Genomic DNA, 20458 nt, shown 5'->3' on the forward strand with positions numbered 1-20458 from the left:
TTTATTTCTGCTCTAGAGTCTGTCGCTCCACCCACCACTATTCACTCTCACAAACTAACACCACAACTCTGGCACATTAAATGCACTACATACCTGCAAAAATGCTGCTGAGCAATAATGGAGGAAATCATGCTCTAATGCAGACTTCCTACATTTCAAACTAATGCTTTCATCATTTAGCGCTACCATTTCCCTTGCTAAACAGTCATACTTCAGAAACCTCATCTCCACCCAATCTAAAATCCCCCAGCACCTCTTTGCCTCTGTCAATTCCCTCATCTGCCCATCTCCTCCTCCCCTCATTACTCTCTGCTCTTTACTTTGCCATTTATTTAACATCCAAAATTGACACCAGGGGCCAAATGTAATAGGGTGAGAGTTTCAGAAAGTGAGAGATTTTGGGAGAGTTTTCCCATGTTTTTTAAAGCAGCAATCAATTACATGGCACAATCAACCTGGTTTTGCAGTTTTTGCAGTGTAATTGATTGCTGCTTTAAAAAAACATGGGAAAACTCTCCCAAAATCTCTCACTTTCTGAAACTCTCACCCTATTACATTTGGCCCCATATGTCTGAACATAACATCCCACCAGACCATCAGCAACCAAACACCACCTATCCCTTACAATCCCTCTTCCTCCTTCTTACCAACTCTGACATCCTTCTCCCATGTATCTGGTGAGCAAGTCATGGTCCTCATTTGTTCCTCCCCTACCTCTCTCTCTGGGTGGTATTCAATGAGGCTGATTCGCCAGGTTTTTATGGCGATTTTGTGCTGTAAGGCGAATTTCTGACTAAAACGGTGAATCACCCTATTCAATGACCAGATGGCGAATACATTTCAAGGTTTTTTTCACCATGATTCACCGAGTAGCAATCGCTATCTTTTTATGGTGAAGTGGAAGGTGAACTTTTAAAATAAAGTGTTTTGTTTTTTACAATTGGTGTAAAAAAATCTGGAATTTTATTCTGAGGAGGGGCATGCTATTTTTATTCATGTGCTGTAAGCACATGAATATATATTTAATTTAAAAATATATATATTTTTTTTTATTTTATTTTTTACACAGACCAACCAGCAGGGGGCCGGAGCCGAGCCGCTCATTAGATATTCATATATTCACTTCACCCGATCATTACATATTCAAGATCGGGTGTAGTGAATATACCCGGTCCCCTGCTGGCACCCCCGGGGGGCAGCCTGTGCTGCCTGGCTCCCGGGGAGCCCACCTCCCCCCCACATACGTTCTGGGGCAGGCAGGGAGACTTCCATCTCCCTGCCTGCCACCGTCCTCAGGCTCCCTGCGGCGTTCGCCGCAGGAGCTCATATTCGCCGGTCAGGGGCAGCGAGCCCCTGACTCGTTGAATACCGGAGCCGGCGAGGCTCCGGAACGCGGCGACCAGTGGCGAATGTGCAGCGAATCCTAAACAGGATTCGCTGCACGTCGCCGGTATTCACATTGAATACCGCCCTCTGCCTGTTCCCATCTAGCCCATCTCCTCAATCTCTCCCTCTCATAAGGCACTGCCCCCTCTGCCTTCAAGCATGCTCTCATCTTCCCTATCCTTAAAAACCTACCCTTGATCAAACACCCTCTCCAACTACCGACCCATCTCTCCTCTCCCTAATGCCTCCAAACTCCTTGAGCGTATTGTATAAAACCAAGTTACTGCCTTTATCTCCTCGTACTCTACATGACTCATTTTAGTCTGGCTTCAGTCCTCTCCATCCCCGTTATGCTGCAAAATCAAAGGGCCACTACTCTTTTTTTTATTCCTCTTGACCCATCTTCTGCTTTTGACACTTCTGCAGATCCTTCACTTCCTTGGGCTGCATGATACTGCCCTCTCCTGGCTCTCCTATTACCTATCTGGTCATTCCTTCTGGTCTCCACCCTTGACCCCACTTCCACTAACAGTAGTGTCCCCCAAGGTTCTTTTCTTGGTCCTCATTTTTTTCTCTCTCTCTCTCTCTCTCTCTCTCTCTCTCTCTCTCTCTCTCTCTCTCTCTCTCTCTCTCTCTCTCTCTCTCTCTCTCTCTCTCTCTCTCTCTCTCTCTCTCTCTCTCTCTCTCTCTCTCTCTCTCTCTCTCAATGTCCTTTTTAGGTGAACTCATTCGCTCTTTTGACTTCCAATATCATCTCTTTGCTGCTGATACTCAAATCTAACTTTTGTCTCGTTGCCCCGGTCCTGCTCTCCTTACTCGTGTCTCCTACTGTCTTTCTCCTTCATCCACTAGGTGTCACTGGAGTTACACTGGGGAATGGGCACTTTAAAATAATTAATCAGTGTGACCAACTCCTCCCCAACTCCTCCCCTTCTACTTCCCCTCCCAGGCAGTCTTAGATCGTGCCCAAAAGGGAGCAGGTCACATTTGGCTCATCTCCTGGGCTTTTTGATAATTAGGGCATAAAGCAGCAAGTTTTGCCTTTGAGGACAGGCAGATAGTTGCTGCTACTATCTGCCTGCGACGTGGGAGCCTGCCGGAGGGAGCCGGCTGCTGCTTCAGGGTTTGCGCCCGGCTCCCTGGCTGACAGAGACCACCGTCTCTGGAGCTGTAACGGGCGCCGCTCTCACGCAGCGTGCACCCGATCCTCCCCCAGCCCCACCGCCGACGGCATGGCCGCAGCACTGTGAGTATTACCCTGCCTTCCTATTAGAGGAAGGTCAGGGACACAAACGGCGGTGCAGCAGAGGGTTTTTTAAACCTGGCGCCATTATGGGTGACGGAGCTGCCAGGCGGGGGGCGGAGTTACCGCGTGGTACTTCCCAGCAGGCCTTGGCATACCCCAGCGTTCCTGCAAGTCGCGGCGGCCATCTTGGACATTTGGCGCCGTTTGAACACGCTGCTGGAGGCTCCACAGTTGCGCTGCAGATCTATCCTGACTGCAGTTGGGCGATTCCTGTCCCCTGGTGACCGTCCTGCTGAACGCTCTATCCGGTCTGTGAGTTACAGTGGGGATTAGAGCTAGGTGGAGACAGTTTGGGCTGTGTCTCAAACTTAGAGCTATAGCGCTCCTAGGTATATGCCATAGCGTTGTACAAAGCTCTGTGACAGCTCTTTTACTTTCACTGTCTCTCCCTTCCAGCATAATATTTTGCTGCCTATCCTATACCTACTATCTGTGATCAGTCTGGTAGTGTGTGGGGATTGCTGGGTGTTCTGTTGAACCATGGCAGGGGGTAGCTCCAAGAGGGTTACTTGCAAGAAGTGTGCTGTTAAATTTACACCTTCTAAGGAGGGAGACTCTGTATGTGATAAATGCGCTGCTTTACCCCCAGCTCCAGAGTCCCCCGTGCATACCCCTGTTTGGGCATCACAATTAGCTGATGTGATGTCTCATTTAGCTTGCGAGCTCTCTGCAGCTCAAAAGGACAGAGAAACCTCCAGAACTCAACAGGCTTCCTTGACTTCTGCTGTGCAGAGCTTAACAAAGGCCTTGACACCAGCAGAGGGCGCCATTGCTTCATCTTCTAGGCAAAATCCCCCTACCTTACTCAGGAAAAGGGTATTACAGCCCTCTGGGGATTCTGGGGAGTATGACGATATGCCTGATCTGGAGGAGGGCGAATTTGCCCTTCCAGATAATTATGATGATGATGAGGTGGAACCTGAGGCTCAGGCGTTAGTTGCGCAAGAGCCGGCCCCAGCCACTCCAGGTCTGGAGGACCTTATACATATGGTAAAGATTGCCTGCAAGGTGTCAGATGACACAGACATTCCTGCTCGTCCTTCTTTCTTTGGAAAGAGACAAAGGCAGTCACCCACCTTCCCCCCAGCGGAGGAGTTGGATGAACATATATTGCAGGCTTGGAATCATCCTGATAAAAAATTCCAGGTACCTCAGAGGTTTCTGGCTGCTTATCCTCTTCCACCAGAGGGTAGAAAGAGGGTCGAGATTCCTCCAGTAGTGGACTCTTCAGTCTCACGACTGTCCAAAAAGACGGTTCTCCCGGTGCCGGGTGCAACCACTCTTAAGGATACTTCTGACCGTAAGTTGGAGGTAACCCTTAAGAACATTTTTTCAGCAGCTGGAATTATTCAGCGTCCGGCCCAGGTCGGGTGCTGGGTAAATAAAGCCATGGGGGTATGGGCTTCGCAGATCCTAACAGAGGTCCGTGAGGGCTCTGACCCTGCTTCTATTGTTCAGTTGGCTGAACAGATCCAGGAGGCATCCAATTATCTAATAGACGCCTCTTCTGACGTCTGCATGGTTGCAGCCAAGGTTTCGGCCTTATCTATATCAGCTCGCAGAGCTCTCTGGTTACGCCAATGGCAGGCTGACGCAGAGTCCAAGCGTGCTGTGGAGGCCCTGGCGTTCAATGGGGAGGTTCTTTTCGGGCCAGAGCTCGACAAGTGGATCTCCCAAGCAACGGGGGGTAAGTCCCACTTCCTTCCCTCAGCGGCTCCTCCAGCTACACGCAGGACCCCTCAAAGGCCCTCCTTTCGGTCCTTTCGGCCTACGACCAGATTCAGAGGTCGTTCCAGAGGCGGAGCTCCATCTAGAGGCTCCAGAGGACGAGGCAGAGGCGCCTCGGCAGCTGTCCAGGAGCCCAAGTCCTCAAAGCCAGCCGCATGACTGTACACGGTCCCATCTGGGGGATCCCAGAGTCGGGGCCCGACTGCTGTCCTTCTGTCACATCTGGCTGCAGTCTTGTCAGGACTCGTGGGTAAGGGATCTCGTGACCCAGGGTTACAAAATCCATTTCAGGTTAGTCCCTCCAAACAGGTTTTTCAAGACCGGTCTCCCAGTCTCAGGAGACAAGGCGCAACTTCTGTTGTCAGCAATCAACAAGCTGCGGACAACGGGAGTTGTGATACCAGTACCCGAGGATCAGCGTACTCAGGGATACTACTCCAGTCTGTTCCTTGTGCCGAAGCCGGATGGCTCGGTAAGGCCTATACTAAATCTAAAGGATTTGAATCCGTTTCTACAAGCGGTCAAATTCAAGATGGAGTCCCTGCAGTCGGTGATTCAGGGACTGGAACAGGGAGAGTTCCTGGTATCCTTGGATATCAGGGACGCATACCTGCACATCCCCATCTGGCCTCCTCACCAGGCCTTCCTCCGGTTCGCTATACAGGAACAACACTGGCAGTTCCAGGCCCTGCCGTTCGGTCTCTCATCGGCCCCCAGGGTCTTCACCAAGGTGATGGCGGTGATGATGGAGGTCCTCAGGGCACAGGGGATTACCATCATCCCCTACTTGGACGATCTTCTTCTGAAGAATCGTTCGAGGGAGGCCCTGTTGTCCAACATACGACTCACCCAGGAGACTCTCATCAGTCATGGGTGGATTCTGAACTTTGCAAAGTCTCAGCTACAGCCGTCCCAACGTCTTCTCTTTTTGGGGATGATTCTGGACACCCAGCAGATGAAGGTTTTTCTACCGCCCGACAAAGTTCAGTCCCTGCAGGTCCTGGTCAGGTCGGTCTTGCGACGGCCACAGGTAACGGTGCACCTTTGCACCAGACTCTTGGGGAAGATGGTGTCCTCCTTCGAGGCGGTACAATATGGCCGCTTCCACTCGCGCCAATTCCAGTTGTCTCTCCTTCACCAGTGGTCAGGGTCCCACCTGCATCTTCAGCAGCGGGTGACCCTGTCTCCTCGAGCCCGTCTGTCTCTGCTGTGGTGGCTCAACTCCGAAAACCTGCAAAGGGGCAGGAGGTTCGGCATATGGGAGTGGACTCTCCTCGCCACAGACGCCAGCCTTCGAGGCTGGGGGGCGGTAACGCTGGAACACCAGTTCCAGGGTTTATGGACGAGGCAGGAGAGCTTACTCTCCATCAATGTGCTGGAACTCAGAGCAGTCTACTATGCTCTTCTGCAGGCGGGACACCTGCTGCGGAGCAGAGCAATCAGAGTTCAGTCCGACAACGCCACAGCCGTCGCCTACATAAACAAACAGGGCGGCACTCGGAGCAAGGCGGCGATGAAGGAAGTAAGCAGGATCATCCTCTGGGCTCAGAATCATGCTCAGGCCTTGTCAGCGGTGTTCATCCCCGGAGTGGACAATTGGGAGGCCGACTTTCTAAGTCGGCAACATGCCCACCAGGGGGAGTGGTGCCTCAACCCTCAGGTATTTCAGTCCCTAGTACATCGTTGGGGGTGTCCGCAGGCGGATCTGATGGCGTCCCGCCACAACTTCCAGCTCCCAACATACTTCGCGCGGACTCGAGATCCTCAGGCCGCAGGGGTGGACGCTCTGGTCGCCCCTTGGCCGTTCCAGTTCATTTACCTCTTTCCTCCCTTTCCGCTGATACCTCGGGTATTACAGCGCATTCGCAGGGAGGGGGTAACAGCGCTTCTGATAGCGCCGGATTGGCCCCGGCGCTCGTGGTACACCAACCTGACGGATCTTCTAATCGACGAGCCGTGTCCGCTACCTCTTCAAGAGGACCTCCTCAGTCAGGGTCCCTTCATCTACCCAGATTTAGGACGTCTACATTTGACGGCGTGGCTGCTGAGAGGTCCATCTTGAGACATGCAGGTATCCCTAGGGCGGTGATACCTACAATGATGAGGGCCAGGAAGGAAGTCACCTCCAGACACTATCATCGTATTTGGAGATCCTATGTGGCGTGGTGCGAAAGACGCAGAGTGTCCTCTACTCTGTTCAAGAAGGCTCGGTTGCTCCTGTTTTTACAGGAGGGGTTAAACTCTGGACTTAGACTGAATACACTTAAGGTGCAGGTTTCAGCACTTTCAGTTTTTTTCCAGAAACGTATAGCTCTCATTCCGGAAGTCCACACGTTTTTCCAGGGGGTGCTGAGGCTTCAGCCCCCTATTCGTCCGCCTACGGCTCCCTGGGACCTAGAGCTAGTCCTCAGGTACTTGAGGTCATCGATTTTTAACCCGTTAGAAGAGGTGGATCTTCGATATCTCACTTGGAAGGTGGTTCTGCTTTTGGCTCTGGCATCGGCCAGACGTGTTTCGGAATTGGGTGCGCTTTCTTGTCGCTCACCGTTCCTCCAGTTTCACCCGGACAGAGCAGAGCTCCGTACCAGTCTCTCCTTCCTTCCAAAGGTGGTCTCAGCGTTCCACGTGAACCAACCCATAGTGGTTCCAGCATTCACAGAGGCTTCACCTGAGGATAGGACTTTGGATGTGGTGAGGGCCCTGCGGATTTATGTCTCTCGCACGGCCTCTCTTCGCAAGACGGATGTCTTGTTTGTTACCTACGACCCAGTGCGTCGTGGATGGCCAGCTTCAAAGCAAACGCTGGCCAGATGGATCCGTCTGACTATTCGTCAGGCATACCTTGCTGAGGCTCAGACGCCTCCTACTAACATAGGTGCGCACTCCACCAGATCGGTGGGTCCTTCATGGGCGGCTGCCCGTGGGGTCTCCTTGCAACAGCTCTGTCGTGCTGCGACATGGTCGGGTCGGCACACCTTTGTGCGCTTTTATAGGTTTGATACCTTTGCGGCACCAGCTTCTCAGTTTGGCCGCTCTGTTTTAAGGGGATCTCAGCGCTCACCCACCCGGGTTGAAAGCTCTGGGACGTCCCCAGTGTAACTCCAGTGACACCTAGTGGATGAAGGAGAAACAGGGATTTTGTACTTACCGTAAATCCTTTTCTCCGAGTCCACAGGTGTCACTGGGCGCCCACCTCAGCGCTGTTCTCCACCTGTTACGTTCAGTGTTAGGTTCCTATTGGGTAACCTCTGGAGTTTTCCCTTGTCAGGGTTATTTAAACATGGTTATTACACACCTGTCTTGTCTGGTTTGACTCTGTGTGTGTTTGTTTTTTCATATATATATATATCTTTTTCTACTATACGTATTGAATGATGTTATGTTGTGATGAACCTCCTCTCGGATGTGTGTTATATCTTTCTGCTCCCTTTCGGGCACGATCTTTATGACTGCCTGGGAGGGGAAGTAGAAGGGGAGGAGTTGGTCACACTGATTAATTATTTTAAAGTGCCCATGCTCCCTGTGGTCGCCTTCTATTCCCCAGTGTAACTCCAGTGACACCTGTGGACTCGGAGAAAAGGATTTACGGTAAGTACAAAATCCCTGTTTCTGCTATCACTTCTTGGATGTCCCAGCTCCTTTTCAAACTTAACATGTCCTATGACTGAGCTGATCATCTTCACACCGTCACTCCCAATTTCACCTCCCACAATATCTGTTGATGCCACTATTTCCTCTAGCCCCCAAGTGCATTGTCTTGGAGTAATCCTTGACTCCTCACTCTCCTTCAAACCACACATTTAGCACATCTCACAAACCTTCCATTTTCATCTCAAAAATATTTCCAGAATCAGACCCTTTGTCACCAAGGATTCTACCTAGACCTTTGTCTACTCACTTGCTATCTCCAGACTGGAATACTTTAATCTTGTATGTGAAATCCCTAACAAATGCCTCTCTGCTCCAATCTATCCTCAATGCTGCAGCCCGGCTCATCTTCTTCACCAAACACAATAGAATCCAATTCAAACTTCTCACACTCATTACAAAGCTCAATATATAACCATCGAACATTATGATTCATTGAATAACCTGCTTTTGGATGATTTGCAAATCATGATGGCTGACACCATCCACAAGCAGGTTATTCAATGAATCATAATGTTCAATGGTTATATATTGATAAAATTTAATAATAAAGGAAAATTTCCCTGCCTGAGAGTCTACAATAAAGCTGGAAAGGGGAGTACCCTACTTTTCCATTCAATATTAAGGGGGATATTCAATCTCCAGTGAGCACCTCCCGTCGGGGAGCATTCCCCGACAGCATTGAGCAGGGTATCTCGGCAGAACAAGCCGGACATCACTAGCTGTCGGGGTCGTTCTGCCAGGAAGTGACGAGCTGCCGGCTGCAGCTCGCCTCTTCTTGGCCGCAACTCGTGGCCACGCCCTCTTCTCGCTACCCAGCAGGCGGGGCATTGAATCCCACCTGCATGTTCTCGGTCGAGCTGACCGAGAATGGGACTGGGTCACGGCGGTCGAGCAGGCTCGACTGCCGTGACCCTCACATTGAATACCCCCCTTAATATATCCCATGATATGCCCGAAGGAGGAGCGCCCATGTTCAGAGTATATTCCATGTATCTTGATACTCCATCTGTGCAGTGTACTCTATCCTGAATATGGTATATCCTATTGTATAGAGTACATGATCAGTGGTGTTAATCATTCTTCTACATAATTTGATAACATTTGGTTAGCGTCTACAAAAAAAATGAAACAAAATAATTATATATATATATATATATATATATATATATATATATATATATATATATATATATATATATATATATATATATATATATATATATATATAGCTTTCAGTTGGCAGGTTTATATGGACGTTTCGTCCACTCGGTCCGCAGGTGTCTCATGGACTGTTCGGGGCTGTTAGCTGCCAACAAAATTAACTCTAGAATGAATGCGTGAGCGTGTACATGTAGTAGGGACTGATGTGAATGTTAAAATATTCTCTGTAGGAATATGTGTGAGCTATATAAATCTTTAATAAAGCTCCTCGCCTTGTGACAAGTTGCAAGCTAAATAAGTTTAACAATGGGTTTAACTGAGACCAGTTCCTCCAGGTTGACCGTTTCGCCCGTGGGTGTGCAAGGCCTGTGACTCAACCTTGCTCTGAATAAAAAAGCTGAATCTATGTGACCGTGTCAGAGAGAGCCCCTAGCTGTGTTGTGGTTTATTTCTCCAACTATTTTTCTCTCTTCACATTTTGTCTCCCCTTTTTTCCTGCCCCTTTACTTTTAGAAAATTACTTGGAGACATCTGATTTTTTTATTACCTACTTTTCCACCAAATCTTCATCATACCCATTAATATGTTTCCATACACAGGGCCGGACAGTCAGTATAGTAAAACCGCACAGGAGATTGTCAACGTTTGTACCCAGACTCTGGCTGAAGTAAGCAGATGTTTTTGATCTCTATTTTTTTTTTTATGTCATTACACACAACACTGTGTAAGCTGTGTTCTGATCATTGTCCCTCCTCTACCACCAGTATGATGAGCACTTGACACAGCTAGAAAAGGACATTGCCACAGCTAAAGAAGCTGCTCTGGATGAGGCTGATCTGGAGAGTCTGGACCCAATGACTCCAGGACCATATACTCCTCAGGTTGGTGACAACATTGTACTGCTGTTTGGAGTACACCAATAGAGATTAGTATTTGCCTTTTTTTTTTATAAATGATGGAGTAACATTTCAATAGTAATACTTGCATTATTGAGTTATTTAAAGGTAAACCTAACCGAGTACTGAGGTAGAGAGATCTATCAGCATTTTATTGTGTCCCAAAAGAAATACCATTTCTGATTTGTATTGTAGTCAGATCATTTTGGAAATAGTTTTTAAATTATTTATTTATTAAGCTGTAAATCCTCGGTGACTCACCATGGGTGTGGTTCAAAAGGTCAACAGTGTCTAGGTCGCCATGCACAAGTTTGACATGTGAAGTTGAGCATGTCGACATGGAAAGGTTGCAATGAGAAGGTCTACATGAAAATGGTTGACCCAAGAAACAGTCTGTACACGTTTAGTTATTTGGGTGTTAAGTTGTCAGTTTGAGCACAAGACACTCCAATTAGAGTGCCGTGTCCCTTCCCAAGGCTTGTTCTACTCCTCACCTTTAAGAGATGGTGTACCGCCATCACTAGAAGCTACTCAACGCACCACATTACTCCTTTGCGTGCTAAAAGATGTCAGAAAGTGAACACAACTTTTGCAGGGACAATGATCTGTTTCAACCATGCTAGATATAAAAAGAGTGATCTGTGAAGGCATTGCTTGGAGGTAGGAGCAGAGAGGGAGGGGTGGAGCGTTTGTGGGTTAAAAACTGTCACAGCTCAAAGTGAAAGTACATTGCAGAAGACATCATTTTGATGGGCGTTTAACTAGTTTCCAACCATAAATTGTGGAACGTAGTCATGTCAACCATTTGATCCTGTCGACCTATCATTGGGTTACCGCTCACCGGGAACTGCAGCCATGATACAACCATATTAAAGGTTTCTGGCATACTGGCTCTTGTTTAAGAAACCGTAATATTTTGATGTAGTCAAACACTTATTGAGTTGGGAGTACTTGCTGGCGCCGTGAAACTACACAAGTACCGAGTTCTGCAACAGAGCGTGTTCTGGATGTTTGTGTCACACACATTACTTGACCATTAATTTATACTAAACAAATCTGTTTGTTAAACTGCAGCCTCCTGACTACTATGACACAAACACATCGCTCAGCATGTCCCGGGAGGTCTCTTATTACCAGGATGAAAGCAACATGTCTGCCACAGAAGCTGCTACTGCCTCCCTGGGGAAGAGAAGCTTGGTAAAAAAAAATTAGTGATTTCTCAACTTCATTAAGGCTCATTACATACTTACAGAACAAAGTCAAGAGTCCTGACTGCGCCCCAGACTGCTGCTCTGTGTCTATTCCAGGATACCAAGCAAAATACAGAAAAAATTAATAGACCCAGAAGCGCGGTCTTAAATGGGGGTAGGAACTGGCTTGTTCACCCAAATCTGTTCTTACTCCGTTGGTAGATCTTTATCTCAAAGTATAATAGAGAAACAAATGGAGGTTTCACATTTATAAGTACAATTGGTTGTCTTACACAAACCAAGCAGAAAGATGTCCAACAGTGAATACCAGTAGTGGTATTGACAAGGCTGATACTGCGCATGCACCATTCCCGGTGCCTGTTATCTGCAGTGCACAGGCGCCGGGACTGGGATTTTGCTTCTATGGCTGGCTGCCAAAGCAGAGGGGGGAGCAGAGGCATCATGGCCAGCACCCCTTTTACGAGGCGGTAGGAGCTGCCACTGGTCAATACATTATGTTCACATCAAGGTTTCTTTGTGGTAAACAGGCTGCACCATTACCCTTAGCCACCAGCCAAACAAATTAGGGATCCTCCTATAACTTTACTCCATTTGTTTCTCTATTATACTTTGAGATAAAGTCTCTATTATACTTTGAGATAAAGGTCTACCAACGGAGTTGGATGAAGAAGCCAGTTCCTTACCGCCATTTTTTGACATTTATTTTCGGTATATCAATACGTACTTCATTTCCTAACATAGGTTAGCATAAAAGGTGAAAAAGAAAGAGAGTACTTGTGTGGCTGTAACTTTTTAGCATGGTGAAGACAAAAATGTTTTAATGTAGTTATTTCCCAGTCATTGTGGCTGGAATTGGTTTATAATCAAACATTGTAGATCTTTTTTTTTTTTATTATATATATTATTAATATTTTTTTTTTTTTAGAAACAATGCCTCAAAACACATTCAATTTATTAATATAATTGCTTATTAATATTTTAACCAATTTTAACATTTTAATGTATGGTCACATTAATTGGGGACAATCCTTAAAGAAATAGGAGAGTTTACGTCCATTCCTGTTAGCGATTTTCCTGATGGCTTCCTGACATGGGCATCTTTTATCTACAGATGAGGCTTGGAAGGGGCCGTCTAGGTGAAGATGACTCTGATATCGATATTGAAGGATATGAAGATGATGATGATGATGATGATGGGAAACCTAAAACTCCAGCCCCTGTATGTCTACCCAGAAAGGGTGGTGAAAAGTTGACATGCAGCTGGTTTTTTACTTTCCTTTTTAACCCATGTTGTATTTTTAGGAAATTGATGATGTTGATGGAGATTTGGCTGAGGAAGATGAGAACACAGTGCAGCAGCCTCACGCCAGTGTCCTATATGAGGACTTATTGATGTCAGATGGTGAAGATGATGACGAAGGAAGTGATGAGGAAGGCGATAATCCCTTTTCTTGTAAGTTTTCATACACAATGAGAATGGCCTGAATGGCGCCGATTTCTGCTAATTGCACTAGGTTCTACCGTTCTTTGAAGAAGTTTTTCTTTAAATTGTCTGTTTCTGTTGTGCTAATGACAAAGTAAACTTAAGTAGATATGGAGATTAAGTGCGCCATTGGTAATATTTAGGATGTTTCTTGTTTGATTAAAATTCTTATTTTTTTTATTTTTTTTCGGTTTTGTGTGTAGCTATCCATCTTAGTGAAAGTGGCAGTGACTCAGATGTTGAGTCAGGAGGAATTCGTCAGCCACACATGATGCAGGAGAACACAAGGATGGGGATGGAGAATGAAGAAAGTATGATGTCATATGGGGAAGGAATGGAAACATCAAATGTGATGGAAGATAGTAACATCAGGTACATTTTGGAATCTTGAGATTATCAATCATTTGTTCGACCCATCCCAATGTGTGTACGCGATTTCATATCTTTGTGTACTTTGCATAAAATCATACTTTCCCTTCAATATAATGTGCAGTGTCCCCAAAAAAAAGGTTTTGAACCATTTCAATTTATCTTCTAATCCAATTCCAGACTTGTCAAATGCCTCATTAATGTCCAGATATGCATGGAATTGCACCTATAGCTACTGAGTGAGTGAGTTCTGCAAAGTCAGCCTTCCTTAAATCCATGGCATGAATTGGACATTGACTTAATACTAAACCACACTGCTTGATGGTCACTGGATCCTTGGTTTTCACCCACATATGTCTGATATACAGATGGAGCCAGCCTTATCATTGCCACTGGCGTGCCAGCCGCTCTGATCTGGCAGGTGGCGTGTAAGTGCATGTGGATGAGCAAGCGTCTCGGACGCTTGCGTGCCAGAATCCCCGGCGCACCGTGGCGAGTGGTGTGCCGGGATGGGAACCATGAGGCTGGCTCCATATGTACTGTCACCATATGTGAGTATTAAATCTAATATTGTTTGTTGCAGGTGGGCTCTTTCACCAATTGCTTGAGGGATGCAGGATGCTCCCTGTAAGGAATTAAGAAATCTGCCACTTGTTGTTGACCTGGCAAAGACAACCAATTGCTGAGTAGCTTACAGTCTCCCATAATTATGGCCACACCTTTTAAAACCATTTTAGTGATATCCTGCAATAAGTTCCTGTTTAGGTCCTGCCCCTGGCCTTGTGGTATATCGACTGTTCAATGCGAATAGTGTGTGTCATCCCATCCCCCTTTCTATGGTCACCCAAAGGATCTGCCATTTTTCGTCAAAATTTGATATTGATCGCATTTATGCTTTTTTTTTTTTCCAGATACATTGCTACTCCTCTGTTTCTTCCCATTATGTCCTTCCTAAATAAGTTGTATTTTGGTTTAGTTATGTCCCAGATATGATTCTCATTGCAGCATGACTTCACAATAGCCACAATATTCAATTATCCCTTGTCATTATTGCAATTAGCTCCTAATCCCCTAGCATTTGCACACATATCTTTAACAATTGTTTGTGTGAATTCAGACAGTACATAACAAAATGTCAATGTTTTTTTTTTTACTGTTCAGAAGTCACACTTTGTCCTTATTCAACATTGCTGCACCTCGCTAAAACAAAAGCTATATTAATTCTGACTATAAGGCATGCTAACCCTGACCCCAAATGGCAAAATGATCAAAGAGATAATTACTGTAATATTGTGTTTGAGTAAACGGGTGCCGGACGGGGTCCCGACAGGCATTCACCCGACGTCGGGATCCCGACTGTCAAAACAGCGACAGCCGGGTTCCCGACGGCCGTCGGCTATTTTCCCTCGTGTAGGTCCATGACCTCCATAGAGGGAGAATAGAATAGGTGGCTCGCAAGAATAGAATAGGTGTCTTATAGAAAAAAAATCTGTAGGATGTGGTAATAGAAGAAGGAGGAACTTGTACAGTTTATAGAGTTTCGAAGTTTCAAACTCCTAATGTATACCAATAATTTTTACCATTGCCATTATTAAAGTAACCTCATTTTTATGTGCTTTTAGTATTCATGACTTCTTTCCACAATATGTCTACCCAGATTATTTTATGTCTAATATATCCAAAGCAACGTGGATCTATTAGCTGCAATAAAAATTTACATTCATGTCCTATTTATTATATGTAACTTTTTTTTTTTTTTTCATTACTTACACATTTTATAGCTATGGAAGTTATGAGGAGCCCGAGCCAAAATCCAACACTAGAGACACCAGTTTCAGTAGCATGGCAGGCTATGAGCTGTCAGAGGAAGAAGAGGATGAAGAAGAAGAACGCCATGGCCCCAATGTGCTCAGCCAAATACAGTTAACTGAAGATGAAGACGATAGTGAAGACTTTACTTCAATCCATGGAGACACTGACATTGACTCCGACAATTAATCATCAAAATGTTTTTTTTTTATCCACTTAAACTATGCATATTGAACCATGTGACAAATCCTGTGTTTTTCATTGGGTAGGTATAACAAATATCCACACCTGCAAATGTAAGGTGACCTATGGTTCAAAGGACAAGTGTGCTTTCAGAAAACTTGTGTGGCAAGTTTTATTTTATGTTTTCTGCCGGAATGGTCAGTGACATGAAGTTCATGCTTTGTATGAAATGACTTTATATATTTTTATGTTGAGGAGCAGCTCTGTATCAGTGGTCTGTTTCTTCTTTAAACATTGTACAGTTGAAGTTTGGTCTTGTAAAATATATATATATGCTTCAGTTTGCAAAAGTAATTGGTAAAAATTGTACAAAGATTATGCAGTAATGTCGGAACCGAGCAACATGTGAGTTTCTCTGTCGGGCGCCATCTAGTAAAACACTTTAACCCTCCCATAGAGGTGAGGAGCAGCATTAGCCTTTTATTATATAAGATATCATTTCATAATAAATATTGACTTTAAAGTTCCATGGGGTTTTTTGCTCTTCTCTTTTTTTGGTATTTTAGCCGGAATTGAGGTAAAACAACATGAAATGAATATGTGAAAGATGGGTAGCAATTATTAGATCAGGTTTTGGAAGTGGACACTAGGACACAATGGTATAGTAAATACCTTGCACAGTGAATATGTACTTTCAAGTTTAAAATGCTGTTAAAACAGCGGCGTAACAATAGCACCGCAGCCCCCGCCACCGCGGGGGGGCGCTGTGCATGTGGGGGCGCCGGGGGCTGCGGTGCTATAGTTACACCCCCCCAATCCCCCGCAGACTTACCGATCTCGCTGGTCCCGGCGGCTCCGTTCTTCTGCTGAGGACCACCACAAAATGCACGCCCCCATATAGCACACAGTTGTCTGAAACTGTCTGCTGTATGGGGGCGGCCATTTTGTGGTGGTCCTCAGCAGAAGAAGAACGGAGCCGCCGGGACCAGCGCTATAGGTAAGGCTGCAGGGGATTAGGGGGGTTTGCATGGGTGGCGGGGGATTGGGGGTGCTTGGCGGGTCGGCGGCGCCCAAAACTTAGTTACGCCACTGTGTTAAAAGTACAGTATAATTTAAATATTCCATATTTTGTCATAACTCAGGATTACTGAAGTACATCCATGTCACATGGAGGTAGCAATTATTCACTATAGCTAGTATTTTGGTTGCATATAAAGTTTTATTTAAAATGTAATATGTCTTTTGCTGTAATCTCCAATCTGAGCAAATGCAATCTAGGAAATGTGAACCAGTGCTAGGGAATGCAGTGCTTGTATGAGGTGTGATTTATTCACTATGTCAATTGCAGCATAAAGATCAATTCTAATTAGATGCAGCTAGTGGCCTTTAGATGTAGTAATACAATTATTTGCCACCTTGAGAGTGATGCCATTCTGAAGGACTATCCAACAGGTTGTGTGAGTACATAGATAATGGTCTTCACAGGACTTGTGTAGATCTGTGCTTAATCTATAAGGTTGGCATGGGTCTTCTTCTTTTAAATATCCAACATCTGTGTTTATATGTGTAGACAACCCTCCAAAGGCTTACAAATGCCTTTGCAAGCCTAATTGTGTTTGTTGTGGTGGTGGTGGTGGTTGTTGTTTTTTGTTGTTATTTTTTTAGTTAATTTGGTTAGTTTAGCAAATATTGCTTGCTGACTAGTAATAGGAAGCTGATCGATTTTGTCTCCGAAAGTGAGCAGTTTTTTGTATTCGGGTTAAAAAGAGCAACATCCTAGCTCACATAAATTGTATTAAATTAGTAGTGCAAATGTAGGTCCACAAAAGAGATCAAAGTATGGGTACTTGTTTCCTAGCACGGCACCCATCGCATCGTATACCATAACGCTAAATAAGGTATACGATGGTATGCGATGCGATGTTGTACAATAAAATATTGTATCGCATCGTATGGCATACGATGCGATCGTATACGATTTTTGATTGTACAAGCACCCTGATGGGTCCTTACAATGTGAAATGGCCCCCCATAGTCAACAAAACCCCTAGGATCAACGCCAACCCGAAGCGTGGCGTGCGCAGCGGTACGCGTCCTCCGATCTTTTCATACCCCCACTATCCTCGTCGGCGTGGAGTTGATTTTAGATTGTGTGGCGAGCGGACGCGGAATACGAGCCCGAAGCGTGGCGAGCGAACGCGCAATACATGTAAAGTAATCTGTGTCCCCTCGCTGCGCTCGCCACGTTTCGGGCTTGGTGGCTCGCTGCGCTCGCCACACTATCTAAAGTCAACTCCGCGCCGACGTGGATAGTGGGGGTATGAATAGGTCGGAGGACGTGTATTGCTGCCCCATCGCGGGCTTGCTGCGCTCGCCACGCTTCGGGTTGCCGTTGATCGTGGGGGTGGCGTTAAGTATGGGGGGCCATTTAACATTGTAAGGACCCATCAGATTGGTTGTACAATAAAAAAAATCGTATACCATAGCATGCATTGAATGCGGCTATATAGCATGCGATGCGATCGCATAAGATGCCATAAGATGAAAATATTGGGCGCCGTGCTAGGAAACAAGTACCAAAGTATGTATCCAATAAATAAATTACTACATTGACACACAAATTTAGGGATATCCTATTAGCCGTGGTAAATGACAGTGGATAATAGATTCTTTGGGGTGCTATCCAACTAGATCTGTCTCTGATACCATGTGTTATAGCCCGAAAATGTGTCCATTTACAGCACCGTAAAAATGGACTATAATTGGACAGCACAATATTACCATCGGATTAAAATCACAATATTAGGCCCATTTTTGTTGTGTAGTAAATTACTGTTGGAAATACGGTAAGTCCTATAGTGTCAGAAATGGAAAGTGGTGGTATATATGAATAGTCCGTAATGTAATGGCCTGGGAAATAAAGGCCTCAGCGCGATATTTGGGTATGACTTTTAAATTATCGCTCTTTTTTTAAAATATTTGACAGGCTTAATGGATTTGCATTGGTGCCTGCACATTACAGACTATTGCATTTCCCCCTTGTTTATTTTATGCCAAAAATCAAAAATCTCCCTTTTAATTGTTATCAAGTTCAAGTAAATAACATAATACTGTCAGCATGGAGTAACAGTTTGTGATTTATCAAAAATAATCTTAAATCCTCAACACATGCCCATCTACATACTGGGGCAGATTTATTAAGCCTGGAGAGATACACAAGGCAACAGACAATCTGCTCCTACTTGTCACGTTACAGATTAGGGGGCATATTTATTAAGCCTAATGAAGTGGCATGGGATAATGCACCAGCCAATTGGCTTCTAATTATCAAGTTACAGGCTGGGTTTGAAAAATTACAGAAAAGGTGTGTACACGCGGTGCGATTTTGGCTTACAATTTAGACCAGGGGTCCTCCAAACTATTTTGCTCTGGGACCCCATCAGACAATAAAAATAATTACAGGACCCCAGCTAGTTACTACAGAAGGCCATCACATCACATGTGTAGTCAGCAGACAGCACACGCATGGCAGCATTGTGGAGGCACCAAATGATGAGGAGTCTAACATAACAGACAATTCAACAGAATTCTCAGACTCCTTGAATCACTGACTGAGATTCGAAAAATCATCAACCTGATGGTCAGCAACATGGAGTTGCGACCCCATACTGAGAAGATCGGGACCCACTTTGGGGTCCAGACCCACAGTTTGAGAACCGCTGATTTAAACTATATAGTCAAAATTGTATAAAAAGTTAGCCAATGCTTGCAATAACGATACGTGGCTCCATAATGTCTTTATTGCATGGATAAATAGACTGTGCAGACAAGACTATTTTGATTATGTCACTTGTAATGTAGTTGGCCATAGGCCAAATAACATACTGTAGTCAAAATCGCTAGTGAAGATAGTAAACCCTTGCCAGCACGGGGAGAATATACAAACTCCGCACAGTTAGGGCCATGGTAGGGATCGAACCCATGACCTCATTGCTGTGAAGCAGTAATGCTAACCATTACACCATCCGTGCTGTTCATTTTGCTTGGAGCCAATTAACCTCCTACTATATTTTGGGATTGTTGGAGGATGGAAGCACAGTTAGGGCCATGCTGGGAATGTTCCGATCTCTAAAGGTGAGTATACACTACACAATTTTCTTTAATGATATGCACGATGATGATATCATTAACAATATTGTTTGTACTCACTATATCATTAATGATGCAAGCTCATATGACCACATGTTAGGCGGGGGAGCATCGGACGGGGTCCCGACAGTCTGGATCCTGACAGTCATTTACCCGACGTCGGGATCCTGACTGTTAAAACACCGACAGACAGGTTCCCGACGGCCACCGGCTATTCTCCCTCGTCGGGTTCATGACCCCATAGAGGGAGAACAGACTAGGTGGCGAGCGTAACGAGCCACCGTGCCTGCAGCTTGGTGAGTGCAGCGAGCCCGCAAGGGGCTTTGTTGCACTCGCCATGCTGTCGGAGTCCGGCCAGTTGGGATCCCGTTCGGCGGGAGTCGCAGTGACATCACTGAATGATATAATTCGGTATGTATCAGCGGGTCATTCGTTTGTGGTACCTTGATATTGTTTCGGATACCGGCAGTGCTGCCTATCGTATAGTATGTACAGGGTATAACTCTTTAATGACATAGTAGTCAATAGCTCCAAGACTTGCTCTAAAGCTGCTTATTTTCTTGAAAAGTTATGAAAAGAGACAAGACTTTTTATGAAACAATTCCTATGTGGTCCAACATGTTACATAGATACAATTTAATTAGCAACAATATTGATGGGGTTTAGGGGGAATTAGAGACATGCCCACATCCTTTAGTAAGACCAGTTTCCAACAAATATGATTTTTCATCGCTAATCCATTCTGCAGGTCCTGTTTATTCTCCAGCATTTAATCCAGAGAGCATCTGAAAGCTGCTTGTGGAGGGGCTGTGAAGTAGTGTCACTGTCTCGGTCCAGGTCTCAAAAAAAAAAACGCATGATGTGGGCTTGTCTGCTTGCTGTATTCTGGAGCATGCTGAATTTGGTCATTGGCACTGGTTATGGCATAGCATTATTAACCGTGAACCTCTATGGCGGTGCACAGTAAGAGGGGTGATGTTACAATGCCGTAATTGCCTGTGCTGCTTTTCAACATCTGATCATTACTGCTGCTGAACTTTCCCAGTACTATTTGGACGGGTTTTGAGTGTACACCAGTATTTCTAGAATTGTTTCCTGCTCAACTCGTCTTGTATATCCAGTGAAT

General features: G+C 45.5%; 1 protein-coding gene across 2 annotated transcripts in view; it reads left to right on the forward strand.

Annotated features, from left to right (window-relative positions):
• TAF1 (TATA-box binding protein associated factor 1) overlaps positions 1 to 15710 on the forward strand; it is a 61223-nt gene extending 45513 nt beyond the window's left edge. For both annotated transcript variants that reach the window (XM_083159219.1, XM_083159220.1), the window contains exons 34-40: positions 9832 to 9899; positions 9997 to 10113; positions 11203 to 11325; positions 12451 to 12558; positions 12642 to 12792; positions 13026 to 13194; positions 14973 to 15710. In XM_083159219.1, coding sequence (XP_083015345.1) covers positions 9832 to 9899; positions 9997 to 10113; positions 11203 to 11325; positions 12451 to 12558; positions 12642 to 12792; positions 13026 to 13194; positions 14973 to 15189 — 953 coding nt within the window. In that variant the 3' untranslated portion in view covers positions 15190 to 15710. The remainder of the gene's footprint in view (positions 1 to 9831; positions 9900 to 9996; positions 10114 to 11202; positions 11326 to 12450; positions 12559 to 12641; positions 12793 to 13025; positions 13195 to 14972) is intronic.
• Positions 15711 to 20458: the final 4748 nt, after the last annotated feature.

The sequence above is a fragment of the Crinia signifera genome, chromosome 9 (assembly GCF_055691185.1).
Source record: "Crinia signifera chromosome 9, ASM5569118v1, whole genome shotgun sequence".
NCBI lineage: Eukaryota > Metazoa > Chordata > Amphibia > Anura > Myobatrachidae > Crinia > Crinia signifera.